This window comes from Anser anser, assembly GCF_964211835.1.
Source record: "Anser anser genome assembly, chromosome: 7".
Lineage (NCBI taxonomy): Eukaryota > Metazoa > Chordata > Aves > Anseriformes > Anatidae > Anser > Anser anser.
In genome coordinates this window covers 19,909,243-19,927,712 of record NC_139727.1, presented here as the reverse complement: position 1 = coordinate 19,927,712, position 18,470 = coordinate 19,909,243, and the positions used below count along the sequence as shown (strand labels likewise).

Genomic DNA, 18,470 nt, shown 5'->3' with positions numbered 1-18,470 from the left:
TACTGTCACTCCTATCAAACTACTCCTCATAGCTTAGGTGATCACTCCAGAGAGTGGTAAGTCTGTAATAAATCTCCACACCAGAAGGCCTTCTCTTTTTGGGTTTTGAGTAAAAACAATACACAGTCAACTTATCTAGAAAAGAAAAAGGCTTCACTACCTCTGATACAGAGGGGACTTCACAGATGTGAAACAGAGACAAGTGTTCAAATTTGTGCCAGGATAGGTTTTCTGCCACAAATATTCACCTTTGGCCTACTCTCGTCTTAGTCACTTTACATAACACAGTGTCACAGGGACCATGTGGAAGGACTATCCCCGCTGCCAAAGCAAACATCAGAGATGGAATATTTCACTAATTCTCAAAACGAAGAACTCGGCAGTGATTTCATAAAACAGACTAGGATGCTTACACCAGACAGACGCCCTGAATTTTTCTGCTCATTTACACTAGAGCTAGCAGAGGTGCTCTTATCAGAACTATTTAACACTATACACCTACTTTCTTTTGGCCTGAATTCTTACACAAGTTTGAGGGCATTTAAACATTATGTTCAACACATTTTTGAAGCAGATTATCACGGTGATTTCTTTACAGAAGACGTCTGTATGGAGAAAAGACCATTCCTATCTCAGGAAAGCTTGCAGATGTAGAAAGAACAGCTTTCACAATCTCAGCATTTCTTAGCTCCGGCTGTCCAAAAACACCGAGAAAAGGAGCACCTTCACACTATCTGTAATCCACAGACCTAGAATAGTGAAACCACAGCTGACACAACATTCTGAAATGAAGCTACAGCACAGTAATGTGCTTGCTACATTTCTGCAGACAATTCTATAAACTTTTCTGCTATATTCTTCTATATTCTTGAAGACTGAATTTATACTACAGAAGTCATATGTGATAATGAAGACATCTAGCTTATGCTGTCACTGGATCTCAGTGCTCTCTACAGAGGTAAAACAAATGCAGGAATGAGATCTGGGTGCTACAGACCCAAGATCCAGCAGAACTATGTATTGGTGTTATGAAAGCTTACTTGGGGACTGGGAAACGCAGCACAATGCTTCCGATGAAGTCTGTTTGCAATCCATGTATTACTAAAGACAGTAAAGAAACCACAATTCCCAGTTCAGATAGAACAGAGACCAGATAAGACAGGACCATGACTCAGATGTTTCGGTTTTGTTTCATCTCCTCCTTGTATTCCTCATATCTAGCCCACCGAACTAATCTGGGTGCTCCTTTCAAAACTTTTTCTTGTGCACTGAAGCTTTAAGCATCAATAATTTTAATGTCTAAAACGAGACATTCCAATTTGCCAAATACTTTGTTTTACAGTTCTATCTTGCACAGCTGCACTGAACAATTAAGACATCTGCTTAAACAAGCAGCAGAAGAAAATATTCCTATTAATAAACTGTTCAAACTTTTGCAGACAGCAGAAGAGGACATTTCTAGCTACTGAAAATTTACTATTACACTAGTTAACTGTACCTTGTAACTGAACAAACCCATGAACTAAATAGATGTGTAATACACATGCATGCTAATAGGTAGACCCTGTACACACAGTTAGGAGGCTATCATCACTTATGTCGGTCTCCCAATCCACTCTAGTATTCTCTCATTTTTTGTTTTGCCTGTACACAAGATTTGCTCAAAGAATGCTCTTAAGTTTTATAACTTAAACAGTAAACTATTCATAAAAATCAGATTTTTTTGTAGTAAATACAAAGTTAACCTTTAAATCAACAAGATTTCATCCCTACCCTTCCCTTTAGTAGACACAAACTAGTTCCACAAGCACCAGAATGAGACATTTATCTTTAAGAAGTCATCGATTTTGGTGCCATAGTAAGTTCCAGATTAATTTTTTCCCCACAACTGAGATACTGATAAAATTCTCAGTTCTGAGTGAATTCTCTAAACGTCTGATGTCAAGGCATTGCAGCTGAACAAAACACTGCAATATGAACTCAAGAGATGGCTGAATAGATTGCAGAGATATTTTCACAAAGTGCGTAGGAACTCAATTATCTCGAAACTTCAACCAAATTTGACAGATGGATAGAAATCAGCCAACAGCACACAGACAAGATCTTCTGTGCCTGCTAAAACCTTAAGAAAATTTAGTGAAGAAAACAGCTGGAGTTAACTTGCTCAGTATGCAAGTTTATTTTTAGAATGAGAACGTTTCTTCCTCAATTAGATTACTCACTACTACCCAAACTACTGCAATACATATCCAGCATAACTTTTATCCAACCTTTGTACTTAATTTCACTGACTTAAAATATCCAGCTTTCATTTTGTGGTAGATTCCCTACTTGGGAAAACTAGACACAAAAGAAATAAATACAGCGATTACACATCACTGAAAAATAGACAAAATCCTAGTCCTGCATCAGCATTGGTTCAACAACATCTTCCAGAAAAACAAGAAAACCAACCTTTTTCAACATCTTGTTCTGTTTGTGGAAAAACTCCACTTTGATATCACCGCATACCGGCAAAGGTTGAGGGAATTCAAAGTACATATACTTGTCTTCACGTCTTGAAGGTCCTGAAGCGGAGGTGAATATCTTTACCTTTAGCTGGTACACCACAAACTGAGGATCTGCATGGCAAAACAGAGTGTCACTTCGCAAGAAATGCCTTTAAGTGTAAAAACAAAATAAAAAAACAACAAAAAAAACACAATAACAGAACCATAACAACAACCTACAGCATTTTGAAAGTTAAGTATTTGCTAAGAGTCACAGCAATAAAAAACCTTACTGGATACTACTGGAAACAACAGATTTCCATACTTTGTAGCAATATTCTCAGGCAACCATAGGATTTGTGAAAAGTTGCTGTTTCTTTTTAATATATAATGACTACATATAGTAACTACTACTTGATTTTTCCTTGCACATTCCTTCTCATCTCTATACTACATGGATATAACTGAGGAGTTTTGTTCTCTTTTGTCTCATCTTCACATTGTAGAGTGGGCAGTCATGTCAGATCAAACTGATTTCTATTCTTACACAAACAGAACTGTTACACAAACAAAAACAAGGACAAAATTTAACTTTAATACACAAACCAATCAGCACCAACAACAGACTATACAGATGCAGACCATAAGTCTGTCCTGTAAATCACCACCACAAAGCAGAGCCAGCCATAGCATAGCTTTCTCAGCTAAGGTAACAGCTGAAATTGTGAGGGCTTTTTGGTGCAGCCTAAGCAAATGTAATTTGGAAGTTGCCAATAGAAACTAGTATGAAAGCCATAAATATTAAATGAAATTTATTCAACAAAATCCTTCTGCATTTACTCCTGGTTTCTGTTAATAGCAGATGTAGCCTGCTCTCTAGACAACACACACTGAACCGTATCTGCCTCAGACTTCACAGCAACACGGAAACCACCACTGCGGAGCTGTGGGAATCTCTACCAAGCATACCCACACTATCTTGCTGAGCAGCCTATCCGTAACACTTACTTATCTCTCTCAAATCCTCAGCACTGTGAAACCCTTTTTTTTTTTTTTTGCCCAAGAGACATGACTCTGCTCAGTCTGTGACTTCAAAACAGAAGGAAGATGACAAAGAATTAAGATTGAAAGATACTATATATTGGTAAAATTAGTACTATCACGGTAGATACACCATTAAAGAGCAATACATCATTGCTTTCACATTCTGAAAAATCATTGAAATCTCCACAGAAACAAGTTGTTGCAGTACACGAAGATGTTGAAGTTGGTAAGTACTGTCCTCTTATATGCTTAGTAAATATTTATCTCAGCATCCTACAGTGAAAATAGCATGCTAACAACCTGGTATGGCCAAACAAGTTAATGCTCATGTGAACGATTCATACTTCATGTAACTTGATTTTGCAAGTAATAGTTATCCAAAACACTGAATAAGGAGAAAATGCAGAAATCTGTAACCTCCACACCACCATCCCAGAAACAGAGGCTTTCTGGCACTGGCTCTTCCTTTCCTCCTCCTCCTCCTCCTCTTCTTGTAAATACAGCTAGCCTGACAAGCTGCTAGATTATTTCTTATGAGCATTGTGTTCAGGTACTGTCTTACAACAACATTAATAGTGCAATTTTAATCAGAGCCGCAAGAGGCACTGGAATTAATTGCACACTACAGTAATCCCCATAGCAAAACCATTAGAAAAAAACATTTCCACGGTTACAAAAAATGAACACGCAATGTCAGGCAGTTCCTGCTCTGAAACACAGCCCACAGAAAGACAGAAGTAAATATGTACTTACACTAGGAAGTTTCAAGGAATCTGCTGTTCCTTGCTAACATACTGCACACCAGCAACCCAGATTATTCATTTACAGGTATGTACAATATTTTATAAGTCTCTATATAAAGAAAAATTTCTTTCATAGTTAATTAGATATGTACCCAGTGGAGCTGATTATTTTTTGAAAACCATCATGGGAAGAGTAACGTCACTGCACTTGAAGCCAACTTGCCATTAAACAATGTTTTTCAGCAATTCATGTTTCCCAAGAGTTACTATATTTTAAAAAATGGCTTTTTAAAAAAAGAACAAATATCTAAACGTGTGTATATATATATATATATATGGTATCACTATTTAGCTTTAAACAGTTACATATTTCCCAATTTAAAATTATAATAAAATGGTCATACAAGTCTGTCACGGACCTCAACTTACTGCACCTTGGAGGATGAAAATGAATAGACCACACTAACACAGCAGATTTTGGAAAGTTTGGTATTTAAATATGGTCTTGCCATCCTTTAAGATATGCTGCCATTCACATATCAGAATGGTAACTTATGGCATGGCTGCTTGGCTCACACAAGTGACTTAAAGTCAAGTTCAAATGCTGCCTTGTTTCCTTACACGAGCTAATGGAGAATCATGTAGCACTGGGTACTTACTGCAAGTTCCACCGCTGAACATGGGAATTGTTTCAAACATCATCTTGTGAAACAGCAGTGCCACTGGTCTGTAATCCAGGTGATTCTTTAACAGGTAGCTATAATAGTACACGTAGCGTCTCTGACTGGGAATTGTTACTCCCTAAACAAAGGGAAAACAAATGTCAAAAAGCATCCAGACCATTTGCTAGCAGTGACTAACAGGGCTCCTGCCTAATATCTCGGGATCTAACTAAAGATGAATAAACCAAGAATGATAAGGTAAGCAAAAGTACATGGAATAAACCACCATGGTCTATGCTGAGCAAACCTTTGTGGCAGTTAGGCTGGAGACTAGCACAGAGCAAAATACCCATGCTGGTAGTAACTCGGAAGCAGGGGAATGCTCCATCACAGAAACCCATCATTACAGCTTTTTAGTAGCTCCTAACAACCCACAGGGATTTCTTTCTTGTAACTAGAAAGTTAGTCAGAGCCTGGTCACCTTAAAAAACAGCAAAAACTTAACAGCCCTTGGGCACATCCCCTTTTTTCCCAGTCAGTTGTCCACATCTCCTTCACTTGTCTGGTTCTCCAGCTACTTTTGTAGGTATCTCCTGGCATCCATCTCAAACAGCAAGGTAAAGAATGCAACCTTTTCCATATCTTGAACATAAAGCCCTCAAAGACTGGGTGTGACAGACTTCCAGCATCACTTTGAGGAGGCCCGTGTAATTTTTAAGCACCAGTACATGAATTACTTTTCTACAGCAGTTTCAGAAGACTCTTCTTTTGTTTGCTAATATCACTGTACTCATGACTGACACTACCTTCTATTAAAGACACTTCAGAAATGCATTTTGAAAATCAAAAGTGGAAAGTTTCATTAATATGGGCCTGATGGTTCAAATTGTTAAATGAAGAACTTCTCAAATGAATTACAACTCTGAAGCAAACCCTTGCTTTGAGACCATATAACCAATAAACACTTTTATTACTAATTCTAAAATCTTAAACTTCAATAAATAGTTTTAAAACTCTTACAGCTACTGTTTTCAAGAGGAAGTGATGAAGATGAAAACAAATTGAATTCCCTAGAAAATGCATTATATGTTTTGTAACAGGCCATACTATATACTTGCAACTGCATCATTAAGTACACTTTCTTATTAAAACAATGTGAAATTGCAATAAACTGGAAATAACACAAGGTTTCATATATGAATCTGTGAGCATTTTAGTCGTGAAATCCACAACACAGTGCATCTATAAACACTTAGTTCTAACATCTCCTTCACCTCACAACAGCCATAAGGCTAAGGATAGCCAGAGTACTTGGCTATCTTCCTGCCTTTATTTTAAAAATGTTGAGAGTTATACCACTTCGGCTGCTTAAAAATCACACAAAAAGGCTTTTCCCTACAGGACTTGTACAATTGCCTTCTTAAGCAGCCTTCTACTTTTGGTTCAGATGTCATCTTGGTAGTTATCGGACCCACTCCTTAAGGGAGCTTTCAAGTTTGCTTTATTGGAATCTGAGCTTCATGCTTGAGGAAATCCCAGTGTCAGAGCAAACCATTAGTAATTTGTCAACACTGCCAACCGGAAGAAAGCCTTACAGGTGAAAAAAATGCCTCCCTTCTCTGCTCATAGCTTTTCCATGCCATAAAGGATGTGCCCTACTAAGAAAGGCTAGCACACCTTACCAAGGCAACTAGGAATGGGTCCAGAATGATGGGAACAGAGCCTCTTACATGGCTAAAGTGACAGGTGATCTCAAAGCAAAAACAGTTCTCAGCCAAGAAGGCAAATCTGAGATCTCTACTCCCCAGAGACGTAGCCTTTACCCTGAGATCCTCAGAATCAGCCATGGTGAAAGGGAACAGAAAGTTATTCATTTTTCAAAGGTTTGTTTTCAAAAAGAATTCTTTCGTAACAAGGTAATATTCTGAGAGGTACAATCAATCCCCACTTACTTTTATTCAAGGAAGAATAAAGAACAGGGAAGCAGTTTAAGCACTTTCTCCTTGAGCTGCTTATATTTCATACCAACCCCCATCAACCTTTTTTTTTTTTTTTTCTCCTTTCTCATGGGCATCCAATAAGCTCCTCTAGTCCCTGAGACAGTTTCGAAGATAGCGCTGAGCTGTGTAGTTGTCACCAGAATTGTAAGCTGCTGGTCGTGGTTCTCCTCTCACTGTAGCATGGGCAGCATTATGAAGAAGAAACAGTTTTGGAAATAATATTCCCATAGTCACTTTAATAAAGTGTCCTACTGGAAAAGCAATGCTAAATCTGCAGCCTCAGACTAAGCTTACGGCATCGGGTTTAGCAGAGCTTGTCACCTGAGCCATCGTAACTGATCAGCTCCGACACATCAGGCATTGGATATCTACCCTGCTGAAAAAATCATTCTGAGACTTCCTCGCTGAAAGTAATTGGTTTCTATTTCCTGTTCAGTTACATTTAACTGCTGCTATCACCACTATTAAGAGTTTTTCCTCAAATACAACAATATGAAGACCAAAGAATGCTCTTGAATGGATCATCTCCAGCTGAAGTATTTGATTAGCTGTTCCCAGCTGATAACTATTCATTGAGTAGTCCATGCTTCCTTCTGAGACTATCCTCACCATAAAACCCTTCACAGAAGATGTGGGAATAAATAGAAAGCTCCAGCTGTAGGAACCTGGAGTTGTCAGTTTTCATCATCTCAGTAGTATTTCAGTATCCATCTTAAGGAAAAAAGAGGTGATAAGCTAACCATTTCAAACTGTGGAAGCAGCAGCATTTTTTTAGAAGACTTATTTTGGGACTGACTTCTTCCTCAGTTCTGAAAACAGGCTGGACAACCACAATTATTTACCAAATTCCAGAGAACAGTATCTCCCTTGGTTTAAAGAGAAAGAAAACAGTGCTGTTCTACTACAGTGGTGGTGACCAACAGACACTTTTTTATCCAGTGCCTTGTAATCTTTCCCATTCTCTCCTTCTAAAAAGGGATCCCTCCCATGATGAGTTACAGAAGTTGAATGAGGCAGCTTATGTGAAAAAAATCACTTTTAGGTGAGAGAGAACCTTTTAGACTCAAGCTCTGTAATGTCTTATTCCCCACTACCTTTCCCAGGATAAACAGTACATCAGCAGACTCTCTAGGAATTGTCAGCTTAATCTACAACAACTCTCGCTGGATGTTGCAAATGCTTCCGCGAAGCTGCTTGTCCCATCAGGCACTTGGGAAATGCTTGCTACAGAAGTACTCAGGGGTTGTTCTCTTGACCAATTAGTCATACTTCCTCTTGCAATTAGACTCACACTTCCTGCCAGCATGGACTGAACCCTCTTGAGACTCACTTTGCCATGCACATTAATGGCTACGGTGATTTTAGTTGTACTATTCTGAGTAGCTATACAAAAGGTGCACACCTTGTGCTTGCTTTAAAGAAAATATGGTACCTAATTAAAGCCAGTTTTCCTTTATCATGCATGTCTTGGCCCAGCAACAACAACAACAAAAAGTTTCTTGTCCCTGGGTGCAAGCAGCTCTTTTGATGTCTCAATTACTTTGAGTTCAGGAAGTCAATTATATAAAGGTGTGGTGAAGTGTCAAATCCTAGAGCAGCACTTGGCATGTGATACTGAAACACTGGCCGAAAGCGAAGACAAAGCTCGCAGAACGTACACTAGAATACCTGTTTATACACGCTACTGTTACAATCACGCGAATCACATACTGCCCACTGTCCAAATAAAGATAACCAGGCTCAAGCGGAGCTGGGAAAAATCAACTCTTCCAGAAGAGACATCGAAACCAAAACAAAGTTGCTGGTTATAGACAGTATTTACAGTGAAGCTAAACAAGGCTCTCACTATTCCTGTTTACTAAACCCTCTGCTACCTCAAACATGCCAGAAGGACCGCTGAGGTACTAATGAACACTTAACTGACCTTATCCTCCAAACAGTAACACGCAGAAATACTACCCTCTTCATACAAAAAGGAAACTGAGGTACAGCATACTTCACCATGTATTCGTTGAGGTTCGCAATTTTCATGTTATTTTATCTGGCTCTTTAGATAATCCTTATCAGTAAGAGCAATCTACATTGTTTATTCATCACACAGCTTGTTCCTATTCACTATCGTGCCCTCTTACCAAAACCCATGAAGCTGTGGTGGGAAACCTTTACGCTGTCTCCTTTCTAGTATCATACCACAACTATCTTCTAAAGCAGAACATGGAATAGCAGCTCCATCTCGTAAAAACAGCAAACTAGGAATTCATTTGCTCCTTCTAATGAATCAACAGCCAAGTCCTAAAATTCCTTATGCGATACTTCAGCTCTCAAGAGCCTTCAAACACGAAACTCTACTTATTAGAGGTCTACACACTGTGAAATTAATACTTTATGCAAATATTACAGGAACACAGAGAGCTCGGTACTTCAATAGGCTGAAATTGGCCTGCTGAGGTGATTCTCCAGGGCCACTCTACCAACATGTACAAGGAAATGATGGAAGATAAGCAGGGAAGCTTATTGAAATGACCTTGCATCATACATTTTATTATATTTGGAGTAAAGGTTTCAGGAAAAAAAAAAACTTAATTCCCATTAATGAGGCATAACCAAGCCAAAAAGGTCCAACATACAGTTACTGCTAAGTCAGTCTGCACCACTGACAAGGTCTTAACAGAAAGCTCTTGTAGCCACGAAAATCATTTCTCTGAAATGACAACCACCCACTCCTCAGAAGTACAAGAAATTAAATGGCCACCCCTGACAAAGCAGGCTCTGAGGCAGACAATATCTATCCTTAACAATACTTTTTAATGAAAAGGGAGCATCCATCATTGGACTGGATATACTCTTCCAGTAGGGATATTCATCTGTAAAAAGCACTTTAATGACTATGCATCTCAGAACAACACCACAGAAGTTGGGAGAACCTGAGGAACTGAACGGCTCATCCATTCAGGCAAAACAACCTAGAATAATCCTCTTATTTCAGCTGAAAATGCTGAACGAGAAGGTTCACTCATCAACCACCTATTTGATGCAACACACAGCAGAACACTATTTAAAAGGCTATTTAAAATAAACTGTCCAGATCATCATGAACAGGAAATGGAAAAAACAGACTTTCAGTGTTGTGGCTAATTGCTTCTGCTGCTTAAGAAAGCTTTTGTATTGGGAAGGACTGTACAGATCCAATAACGTTAAAGCATTTAAACAATAAGCATCAAATCAGATATTACAAAACATTTCTTAAAGGGTTTGACTATTCAAAGTGACCCCAACCAGGAAAAGTATAAAGTAACTTACCTTCTTATCTCTGGTCCTTACTTCCCCATAGAAATCTAGAGCTTCTTGAGCCTTTAAAAACTTGCCTCGATGCAACAAATATGCGCATATCATTACACCAGTTCGTCCCTTTCCAGCTTTACAGTGGATTGCTGCAACATGATTGTCATCTTCACTTAGCCATTGGTCAAGATCTTCACAAAAAGGTTTAATGAGCTCAAGTTGTGGTGGGTTATGGTCTTCAAAAGGGTACTGTGCAACTGTAACAAGAAAGAAAAACTTATTAAATCTCAAAAGGAAACTACAACAAGCTCAACTAGACGTGTCACCTTTGGACAAACACACAAAAAAATTAACATTCTAAATAAAAACTGTCTTATATGTAATATGTATATACATACAGCTTTGTTTTTACTGTTATTCAGCAGCATACTACACACTAAACACATCACAGACATTTCTCTATTAATACATAAGCACGTATCTTACAGAGACTATTTCACAGTGCTTCTGAAACAAGTGGCACAGACTCTGTATTTTACATGGTTCTTCTGGAATTTAAGAGTGCACTGGCACAAAGAACAACCTTGTGAAAATCCATTAGTCAATAATTAGACTACCTGCTGAGAGAAAGCAGGGCCAAACCTCACTCACTGATCAGAGACAGGAATTTTGCAGCAAGAATTCTGAGTGGCTGGTTCTACATTGGGAACACACACTCAGAATTTGCTCAAAGCGGTTTAGAAACAAAACTAATTTATATATTAAATAATTGTAATCAAAAAAGAAATCTCATGCAAGGCACCTGCAATACCTATGGGTTTTAAGATGGAAACCATCAAACATAGTTGTCCTTTTTTTATGTGGATGTGTGTCTATATGTATAAACATACAAACTTTTTCCATCTAGAGATGGAAATAATTTCAAGCAAGCATGTAGGAAATAAAAAAACCCACTCTGAGCAAAAAATAAGCAACAGGCAGATAGTGGTACCCAAAAACAAACCTATTCCTGACTCATCAGATCAGACAACAGATAATGCCACACTGGTTGGCAGAATTACATAGAGATGTACTAGTTTGGTCAGAACTGCACTTCTCGAAGCACACCCTGATTCTTGATCAACAGACTTGGGACCTTACAAGTCCGGTTCCTTTAAAAATTTCTCAGCTAGAAACACCATTTCCTTTTCTGGTCTAAATATGAATACATTTCATTTTTGGCATATGTTTGTATTTGTTTCAGAAGTATTACTCTCTTGTCATACACACAAGGCTCCTTTTGATGAACCCCCAAGGACTTAAAGAGCAGAAGTGAGGTATGAAGTTATGGAACTGCTAAATCACTGTAGCACAAGTCTGAAGCCTTTCGGAGGGATCTGCAAGGACAGTTTATTCTCTTGCAGTACAGACTGTCCGCTTAATCTCCTAGGAGACCAAAAAGGGAAGCCTGATAAAGTGAATAATCTCTGTTAAAGAAGCAGCAAAGCTTAATGAACATGAATGTACAAGAAATAAATTCTTGCACTTTGAAGACACCCAAAGCAACCATTGCATGCAAAGTTACACAGATGTTACTTTTCGCAGCAGATATAAGTGAAAGGAAGAATTTATTTAGAAGCCCCTAAAATAGGAAACTACTCAGAATCAAAGACTTGCAGCATCTCCTATGTTAACCATATCCAGTAACGTTCCTGTGAAGAGAAGAGACAAAGGAGTCCCAAAAGAACTGTTTGAAAAATACCAATTAGTAACAGCTTGTTGAAGATGCTCTCCAAGATTTGGGATCACAGGCAAACCCTGCAGGATTTTCTGCAAAGACTGAATGAGGAACTGGTGAAATGGGTGCACTGCGATGGTTCAGACGAAAAGTCAGAAAGCAACCTTAGGAAATATCAAGCTGTAGAGTCTCGAGCTTTTTTGAGGAGAGTGCAGGTACTCCATGGATAAGGTTACTAACACTGGAGAGCACTGCATGGAGAACAGCTCTGACTCCTTTCTCCAAGCTCCCAGACATTTCAAGAAAAACTCCATAGCACATAAGGGAAAAAAAAAAAAAAAAAAAACATGGCAAAGTAGAAGACAATTTCCAGCATGGAAGTACTTTAGAAACTACACAAGCCCTGGACAGAAAGCCAGCATCTGGCATTGAAGAGCTTTCAACGTTTGGTTTTGCATTTGATGCTAGAACATTCAAGCTGAAAACTGAATTACTACGGTGTTTCACATTTTCAGCATAGAAAGGAGACCTTCCCTTTGAAATTAATTCACTTCCAAAGATTTTAAAAGACAACCATTCTGCTGCTTCTAATAAAAGTTAGTCCCAAGTCACCAATGTGATCATCTAAGGTAACTAATTTGGCAACAACAAAAAAAAATAAAATATGTAGTTCCCTAGAACAGCTTATGCAGAGGAGCTGTAAATGGTGCTGTCACAAACAACATTTTTGGATGGGATTGACAGCGAAGGGATCCAAGCAATTCCACAACAGAAAGCATAAATTAATGCAAGCACATGTTCTGGACATTATATTAGAAGTATGTCCTTTTCATTCATGCCTTTTCTCTTACCCAAAAAATTGCCCAAGCAGATCTTAAGATACTTTTTTTCTGGCTTCTACATGCTTAGTAAGGTTTCAGAACACTGCCATTCAACATAGTTAGTACAAATGAGGAGAAAAGATGACTTACAAATGAAAACCTGAGTTCCTCTACATTCAGACATTAAAGCAGCCAATTGCATTTTGGTCACGTTCTAAACACCCTCTTTAAAACTAGAAGGATGTTATAAAATAAATAATAAAAAAGTCAAGTCCTTGTTAAGGACCTAGTATTTATTACCTGGGGCATTCATACTGACAAAACAGGAACATCAGTTTCCACTCCCCAAGAGCCTCATCAAAAGGAGCCCCTAAAAGTTTCCCCACAGGTTCTGGTAGTTCTGCAAAGTATCTAAGAACCACATCATCTCAAAGAATCATCGAATGGGATTTTACTTTATTTTTTTTAGAGCAACTGAAGGTATGGTCCAGAACTCCGAAAAGCTGTACATGTACAGTGACATTAGCTTAATAGTGTTCTCCATTTTTATTCTCAGTGATGCTTTTGCATAAAAAAAATAGACTTCCCTAACCTTCACAGCTCTATTTTACAGTAGGTTTGCCAATTGAATTGAACAGAAACCTCTATACAAGCCATTCTGCAACAATTGTTGAAATAGTAGACTTCTCATTGCTGTATTAGGTCTTGGTCTAGTTAATTGTCAGGAACACATTTATTATTTTTTTTGAAAGCATAAGGAATATACTAAGTTTCTTCAATAATTCAAATGCTATTTGACATCATTCCTCACTCCCAACTCTCCTAAATTATTATTCATCATTCTATCTTCATCCATAAACTGCGAAATTTAAAGAGAATACACATATTAGACAGTGAAAACATACCTCTGCAGTTAAATTTGGCGGTGTCGTAATGTCTTTCAGCACATCTAAGAAGAAAAATAAGACAGGAGTTCAAGACAAGTTTCTGAAGCACTCCTAACATGTCACACCTTGGAACATACAGATCAACATAATGGAAAATTATATATACACATCATCATTAAGATTTAAACCTACAGCTGGAGACTACATACAGAAAAAAATATTTTATTGCAGATTTATTAAATTGCTCAATAAAACATCAGTTATTTTACTGAAATGCAATTACTTACCCTATGGTAATTGTGGTCCGTCAGTGTGACTCTCAATGGAGACACTCACGCAAGTAATGCAACACGCTATTATTTTTACCACTGTAGCATTAACTATTCCAGCCACTCGAGCAGCTTTATTGCTCCCACATAAGCACATATGGACAAGATGGCTGTGACCTTCATGAACCAATTGACTGCTCTCAAAGTATGTATCAAGATACATCCGCAACAACACAGATGCCAGGGGTCATGGGAGTCACAAGGACATTTTTAAGACCCTTACCTAGTGCAACCCAAGCAAAGCACTCTTCTTTCAATTACAGAACTGTGACACAAACACCACAGGTAACTGAAAGCACCACTGAATATTACAATACAGACCGCTATTATCAAACAGATGGTGACACTGCTCTCCAACTTGGCATTTGTTCTTGAAATTAGGTCAACTGAAAAAAAGGCCAGTAAGCCAGTTTCCCCCTCACAGACCCTGGAAACAAGCACATTTCTGAAGACTCTGGAGTTGCACCAATGTCTGTTTTACTACTCCACAGAAGATCCACTCTAGCTAGCTATCAGCAAAGCAAACCACACAATGTTAGTCATACAGAATGACTTGCCTAGGGATAAGCAGAACTGATCAGATATACAGAATCCAGCCAAAACGGCATGCCATAAGGAAATGAGCTATATCAGGCGTTGGGGCTAAGGGGAAAGAAGATAAGAATAGGATGCCCTTCTGTAATCTTCCTTGGAGTTGCTCTCTGTAGGAAAAGTGCTGTGCTCCTATGTTGCACAAGTAAAAATACAGTTCAGAAAGGAAAATGAGAACAACTCTTCCTCAAAATAACAGGACTCTAGGTTAAACATGATGCTGGAGATCATTTCAGTAGACAAAACACATCTAGGTCTTCTGTTCTGGTTAAAACCTGGACTCTTCATAGTGTTCAAATAACCCTACCAGTTTCAGGATGGGTATGAACTTATCTTTCTTTCACAGGTATGCTATGACTGCCACCTTTGGAGCTGTATAGGGCTTACTTGACACCTTCAGACACACAGACTTTTAGGCTCTGACCTTTATGACTGTTCCACCTAACCAAAGCCTCGCAGACCCTGCATTGAGCTTTGTCCACAAGACTCATACACCAGGGACAGAAGCAGATCTGCTGGGGTTGCTAGTGCACTCAATGCTTTCCATTTTTTCTGAATTCTAGAGCTTTCCTGGCTCTAGCCTTTGCTAGGGAAAAGTCCGGCAGTTTCCATAGCTCTGAACACACTGCTGACACCTTCTCTGGGCCAAGCATCATGGAGCAGGTTGAGCTACCAGGTGGGTCTCAAAAGAACATTATCTGCACTTGAGCTTTCAAGAAGAAAGGTTAGACGCTGGAAGTACACCCAAGATGTAGTCACCACACCTGGAGCAGCCATCAGCCATGCTGGGCAAAGGACTGTTACGAGTTAGTCAGCATCTGAACTTTGGAAGTTGAGCCTGCTAGGAAGCAAAGTAGTTAATACAAAGCATCTTATCCAACTGCACTCTTCAAGAAAGTTTCCTTCTTCCTTCTAAAGAAACACCCTGTTCAAAGTGGTACTATGGGACAAAACTCTTCAAGACAAAAAAAAATCCACACATGGGCAAAAAAAGCTTTCAAATTGTTAAGTTTGAGAGAGTAGCAAGTAGAATACCATAAGGGATAGAAAATAGTTTTGTTGATACCAAGGATAGAAACTGAGCACAGAACATAGCCATGTCACTCTCTATGCCCTCATATGGGAGCTGTACACAACACAGGGCAGATGCTGAACTCCAGACACGGCTGTACAAAACATACTCCTGCTCCCCTGCATGGAACTCGTGCATATCGACATTAGAGATCCCACTGGCATACCCTTTGGGATGTTCCCATTGCTTAGCATTTTAAGAGCATTTGGTTTTTAGACACAGTTAGACCTGTAGTGCAGTCAGATCTCCCGATGAAACCTGAAGATTCTGGGGGGATTTTGGAAGGAGTCAATCATCAGGGTTTTGTAATCCTATGAGCAGAACTCTGACAGCACATTTAAAGCAACTCCAATGCAAAGTACTGCCAGATGGGCACCTTCCTGGTCACAGCCACGATCCTGTTGCTGACGGGACCACAGGACACAGAAAAGACATGTCAATGGCCAACCCCACACGCACAGAGACATACAAAGTAAGCAGAGAAAATCCACGTTGCTCATTACAGTGCTTTCAAGTATCTACCTTTATCGAAGATACTTAAGAAGGTAGAGAAGTGGAGATGACAATAGGGGAAAGAATAATTTGGTGGCATGTGAAGATTGAAGATGAAAGTGAATGAACATGTTAAAACAAGGAAGAACACAGTAAAAATAGCAAAGGGTTAAAGGCACAATCAAGAAAAAACAAATAAACAAAATGAAATCTACTGCTCAAACATTCACTGGGAAGCTGAAAGCCAAGATGTGAGCGTAAGGCAAAACTCACATCATTTAAGCATCAGTTCAGAAAAATCTTTCTAAATCCTTAAGAAAACTGCTCAATATACACATCACTATCAATTTTATGTAACTGCTACCTTAAGGGAACTCAAATCCTGTGCCAGTGCTTGAAATCCTTCTGGATATAGTCATATAGCTCCCCTGAACTCCTACTTCCTTCTTCTAAAGAGATACAACGGGCCAATTACTTACAAAGGATCAGATTAATCCAAGGAGATGCTGTTCTCTGAAATACCCGAAGGCTGTGATTTCTTCCTACTGCATGACCAAACACTCCAGCAATTCACCCAATGGCATTTATTTACTTAATATGTGTACAGATTTTGCACCCGTAAAGACATAGATAACCTGGCCTCTCTAGCCAGAGAGGAAGTTTAAAAGCTATGCAGCAGTAACTTGAGTCTCCACTTCCAAGTGATCCATTTTTTCAGGATAAAGAAGACATCCTTTTAAAGTGTAATGCATTGCCTGGATACTACTATTGTAAGCCATTACGACTGTGCTTTATTATTTTATTTTAAATAAATATGCTTCTAAATATCTGCATTTTTTCCACTAATAATTCCTCAACTCAGATTTTTGGGAAAAAATGGGGGGGTAGGAAAACCAGGACCTGTCCTTCAGCATCTGTTGACATGACAAAATCATTCATTCAAATGAAATTAGGCTAAATTAGCATATAAAGATTATCAAGGGACAAAAAAGAAAGCATTTCTTTTTTGTAACAAGAACAGCTTTTAGCATAACTGACTTTTCTGATGAAAACGTTACACTTCTAAAGCTGAGAAACCATCACGCTACTGATTGCTGTGGTAATTTAGTCAAAATAATGAACAGGGACAGTGAACCTTGGTACCAATACAGTTCGATACCTCCAAAAAATACAAACTATACAGGAAAGTATTCATTTGGCAACTTCTTCACTGCAGACATTAATATATTAACAGAAAGCCTGCTGTGAATTACTTTTCACTTTTTAATCACACGGTACAAGCTCTAGATGGGCTGGGTGCCAAGTCATTTAAAAGCGTTCGAGTAATATGAATACACACCAGCATTTCATTTAACCTCACTCAGCTTTGCTAAATGAAGTAACAGTGCTCTCAATCAAGCTTAATTGTTTTAAGAAATGTGCAAAACATCTCTAATTCTGCTTCAGTACAGCAGCAAGCCACTTTCACTCATAAGCTATTTTTAGAACCCATTATTTTGGAAAATGTATCTATATGAGCATACTTACAGATTGTATATCTTGTAATGGTTTTTATGCTTTGAATCCAAAAACCTTAAATAGGGGGAAAAAAAAGGCATGTATTAATATACATTTCAATAATGATGGTCTTAATTTACAGCATCATTAAAACAACATCCATCACGTGCAGCTCCGCATTCCACATTCCAGCTGGCCCTGTGGTACCTCCAAGCAGGGCAGGCAGCATGTTGCAAACCTCCCTTGTACAAATAATCCATCAGTATGAGTGAGACTACTTGTGCAACTGAGGGACCCAGAGCTGACACGCAACTGAAGCATTTATCGTATGCACCAATTTGCGCTGACTTAGAAGATATTCACACATCAATATATTAAACTGGGGAAGTGTCGTTCATTTTTAAAACAGAAAGTACCGACTGTGAAGAATCTGTACACAGTTACTTCCAATATGATCATCTATGCAAACTATTTTGCTACAATGGTGTTTCCAATGAAAAAAAGCAGTCAAAGTGACTTCTGTAATCCCGTTCAAACAGCCAGAATCATTTATTTTTAAAACCTGTTTTTTAAGATGGCCATCATTCACCACTGAAATCTGAAGACCATGCCCAGTGACAGTCCGGGTTCAGAAAGGAGAAAGCCCATTCTAGTTTTTTTTCACACTTGCGCTCATTTCATTTTCACGCTAACTTTGTAATGAAAACTTCCCCTACAAGCCTCAGAGAGCTAAACTGCAAACGTGATTCATCAAAATTGCCATGATTATATATGATGTGTCACCTGGCAGTGTTCAAGAAGAAATAACATACAAATGTTTACACTTAACATCATCAACAGTGTG

The 18,470-nt window shown here is 38.6% G+C and overlaps 1 protein-coding gene across 1 annotated transcript in view; it reads right to left on the bottom strand.

The window, feature by feature from the left end:
• PTEN (phosphatase and tensin homolog) overlaps positions 1-18,470 on the bottom strand; it is a 49,217-nt gene that overhangs the window by 12,441 nt on the left and 18,306 nt on the right. Inside the window, exons 3-7 of the mRNA XM_083844525.1 lie at positions 17,657-17,701; positions 13,664-13,707; positions 10,239-10,477; positions 4,936-5,077; positions 2,455-2,621 (exon numbers count right to left, since the gene is read on the bottom strand). Coding sequence (XP_083700651.1) covers positions 2,455-2,621; positions 4,936-5,077; positions 10,239-10,477; positions 13,664-13,707; positions 17,657-17,701 — 637 coding nt within the window. The remainder of the gene's footprint in view (positions 1-2,454; positions 2,622-4,935; positions 5,078-10,238; positions 10,478-13,663; positions 13,708-17,656; positions 17,702-18,470) is intronic.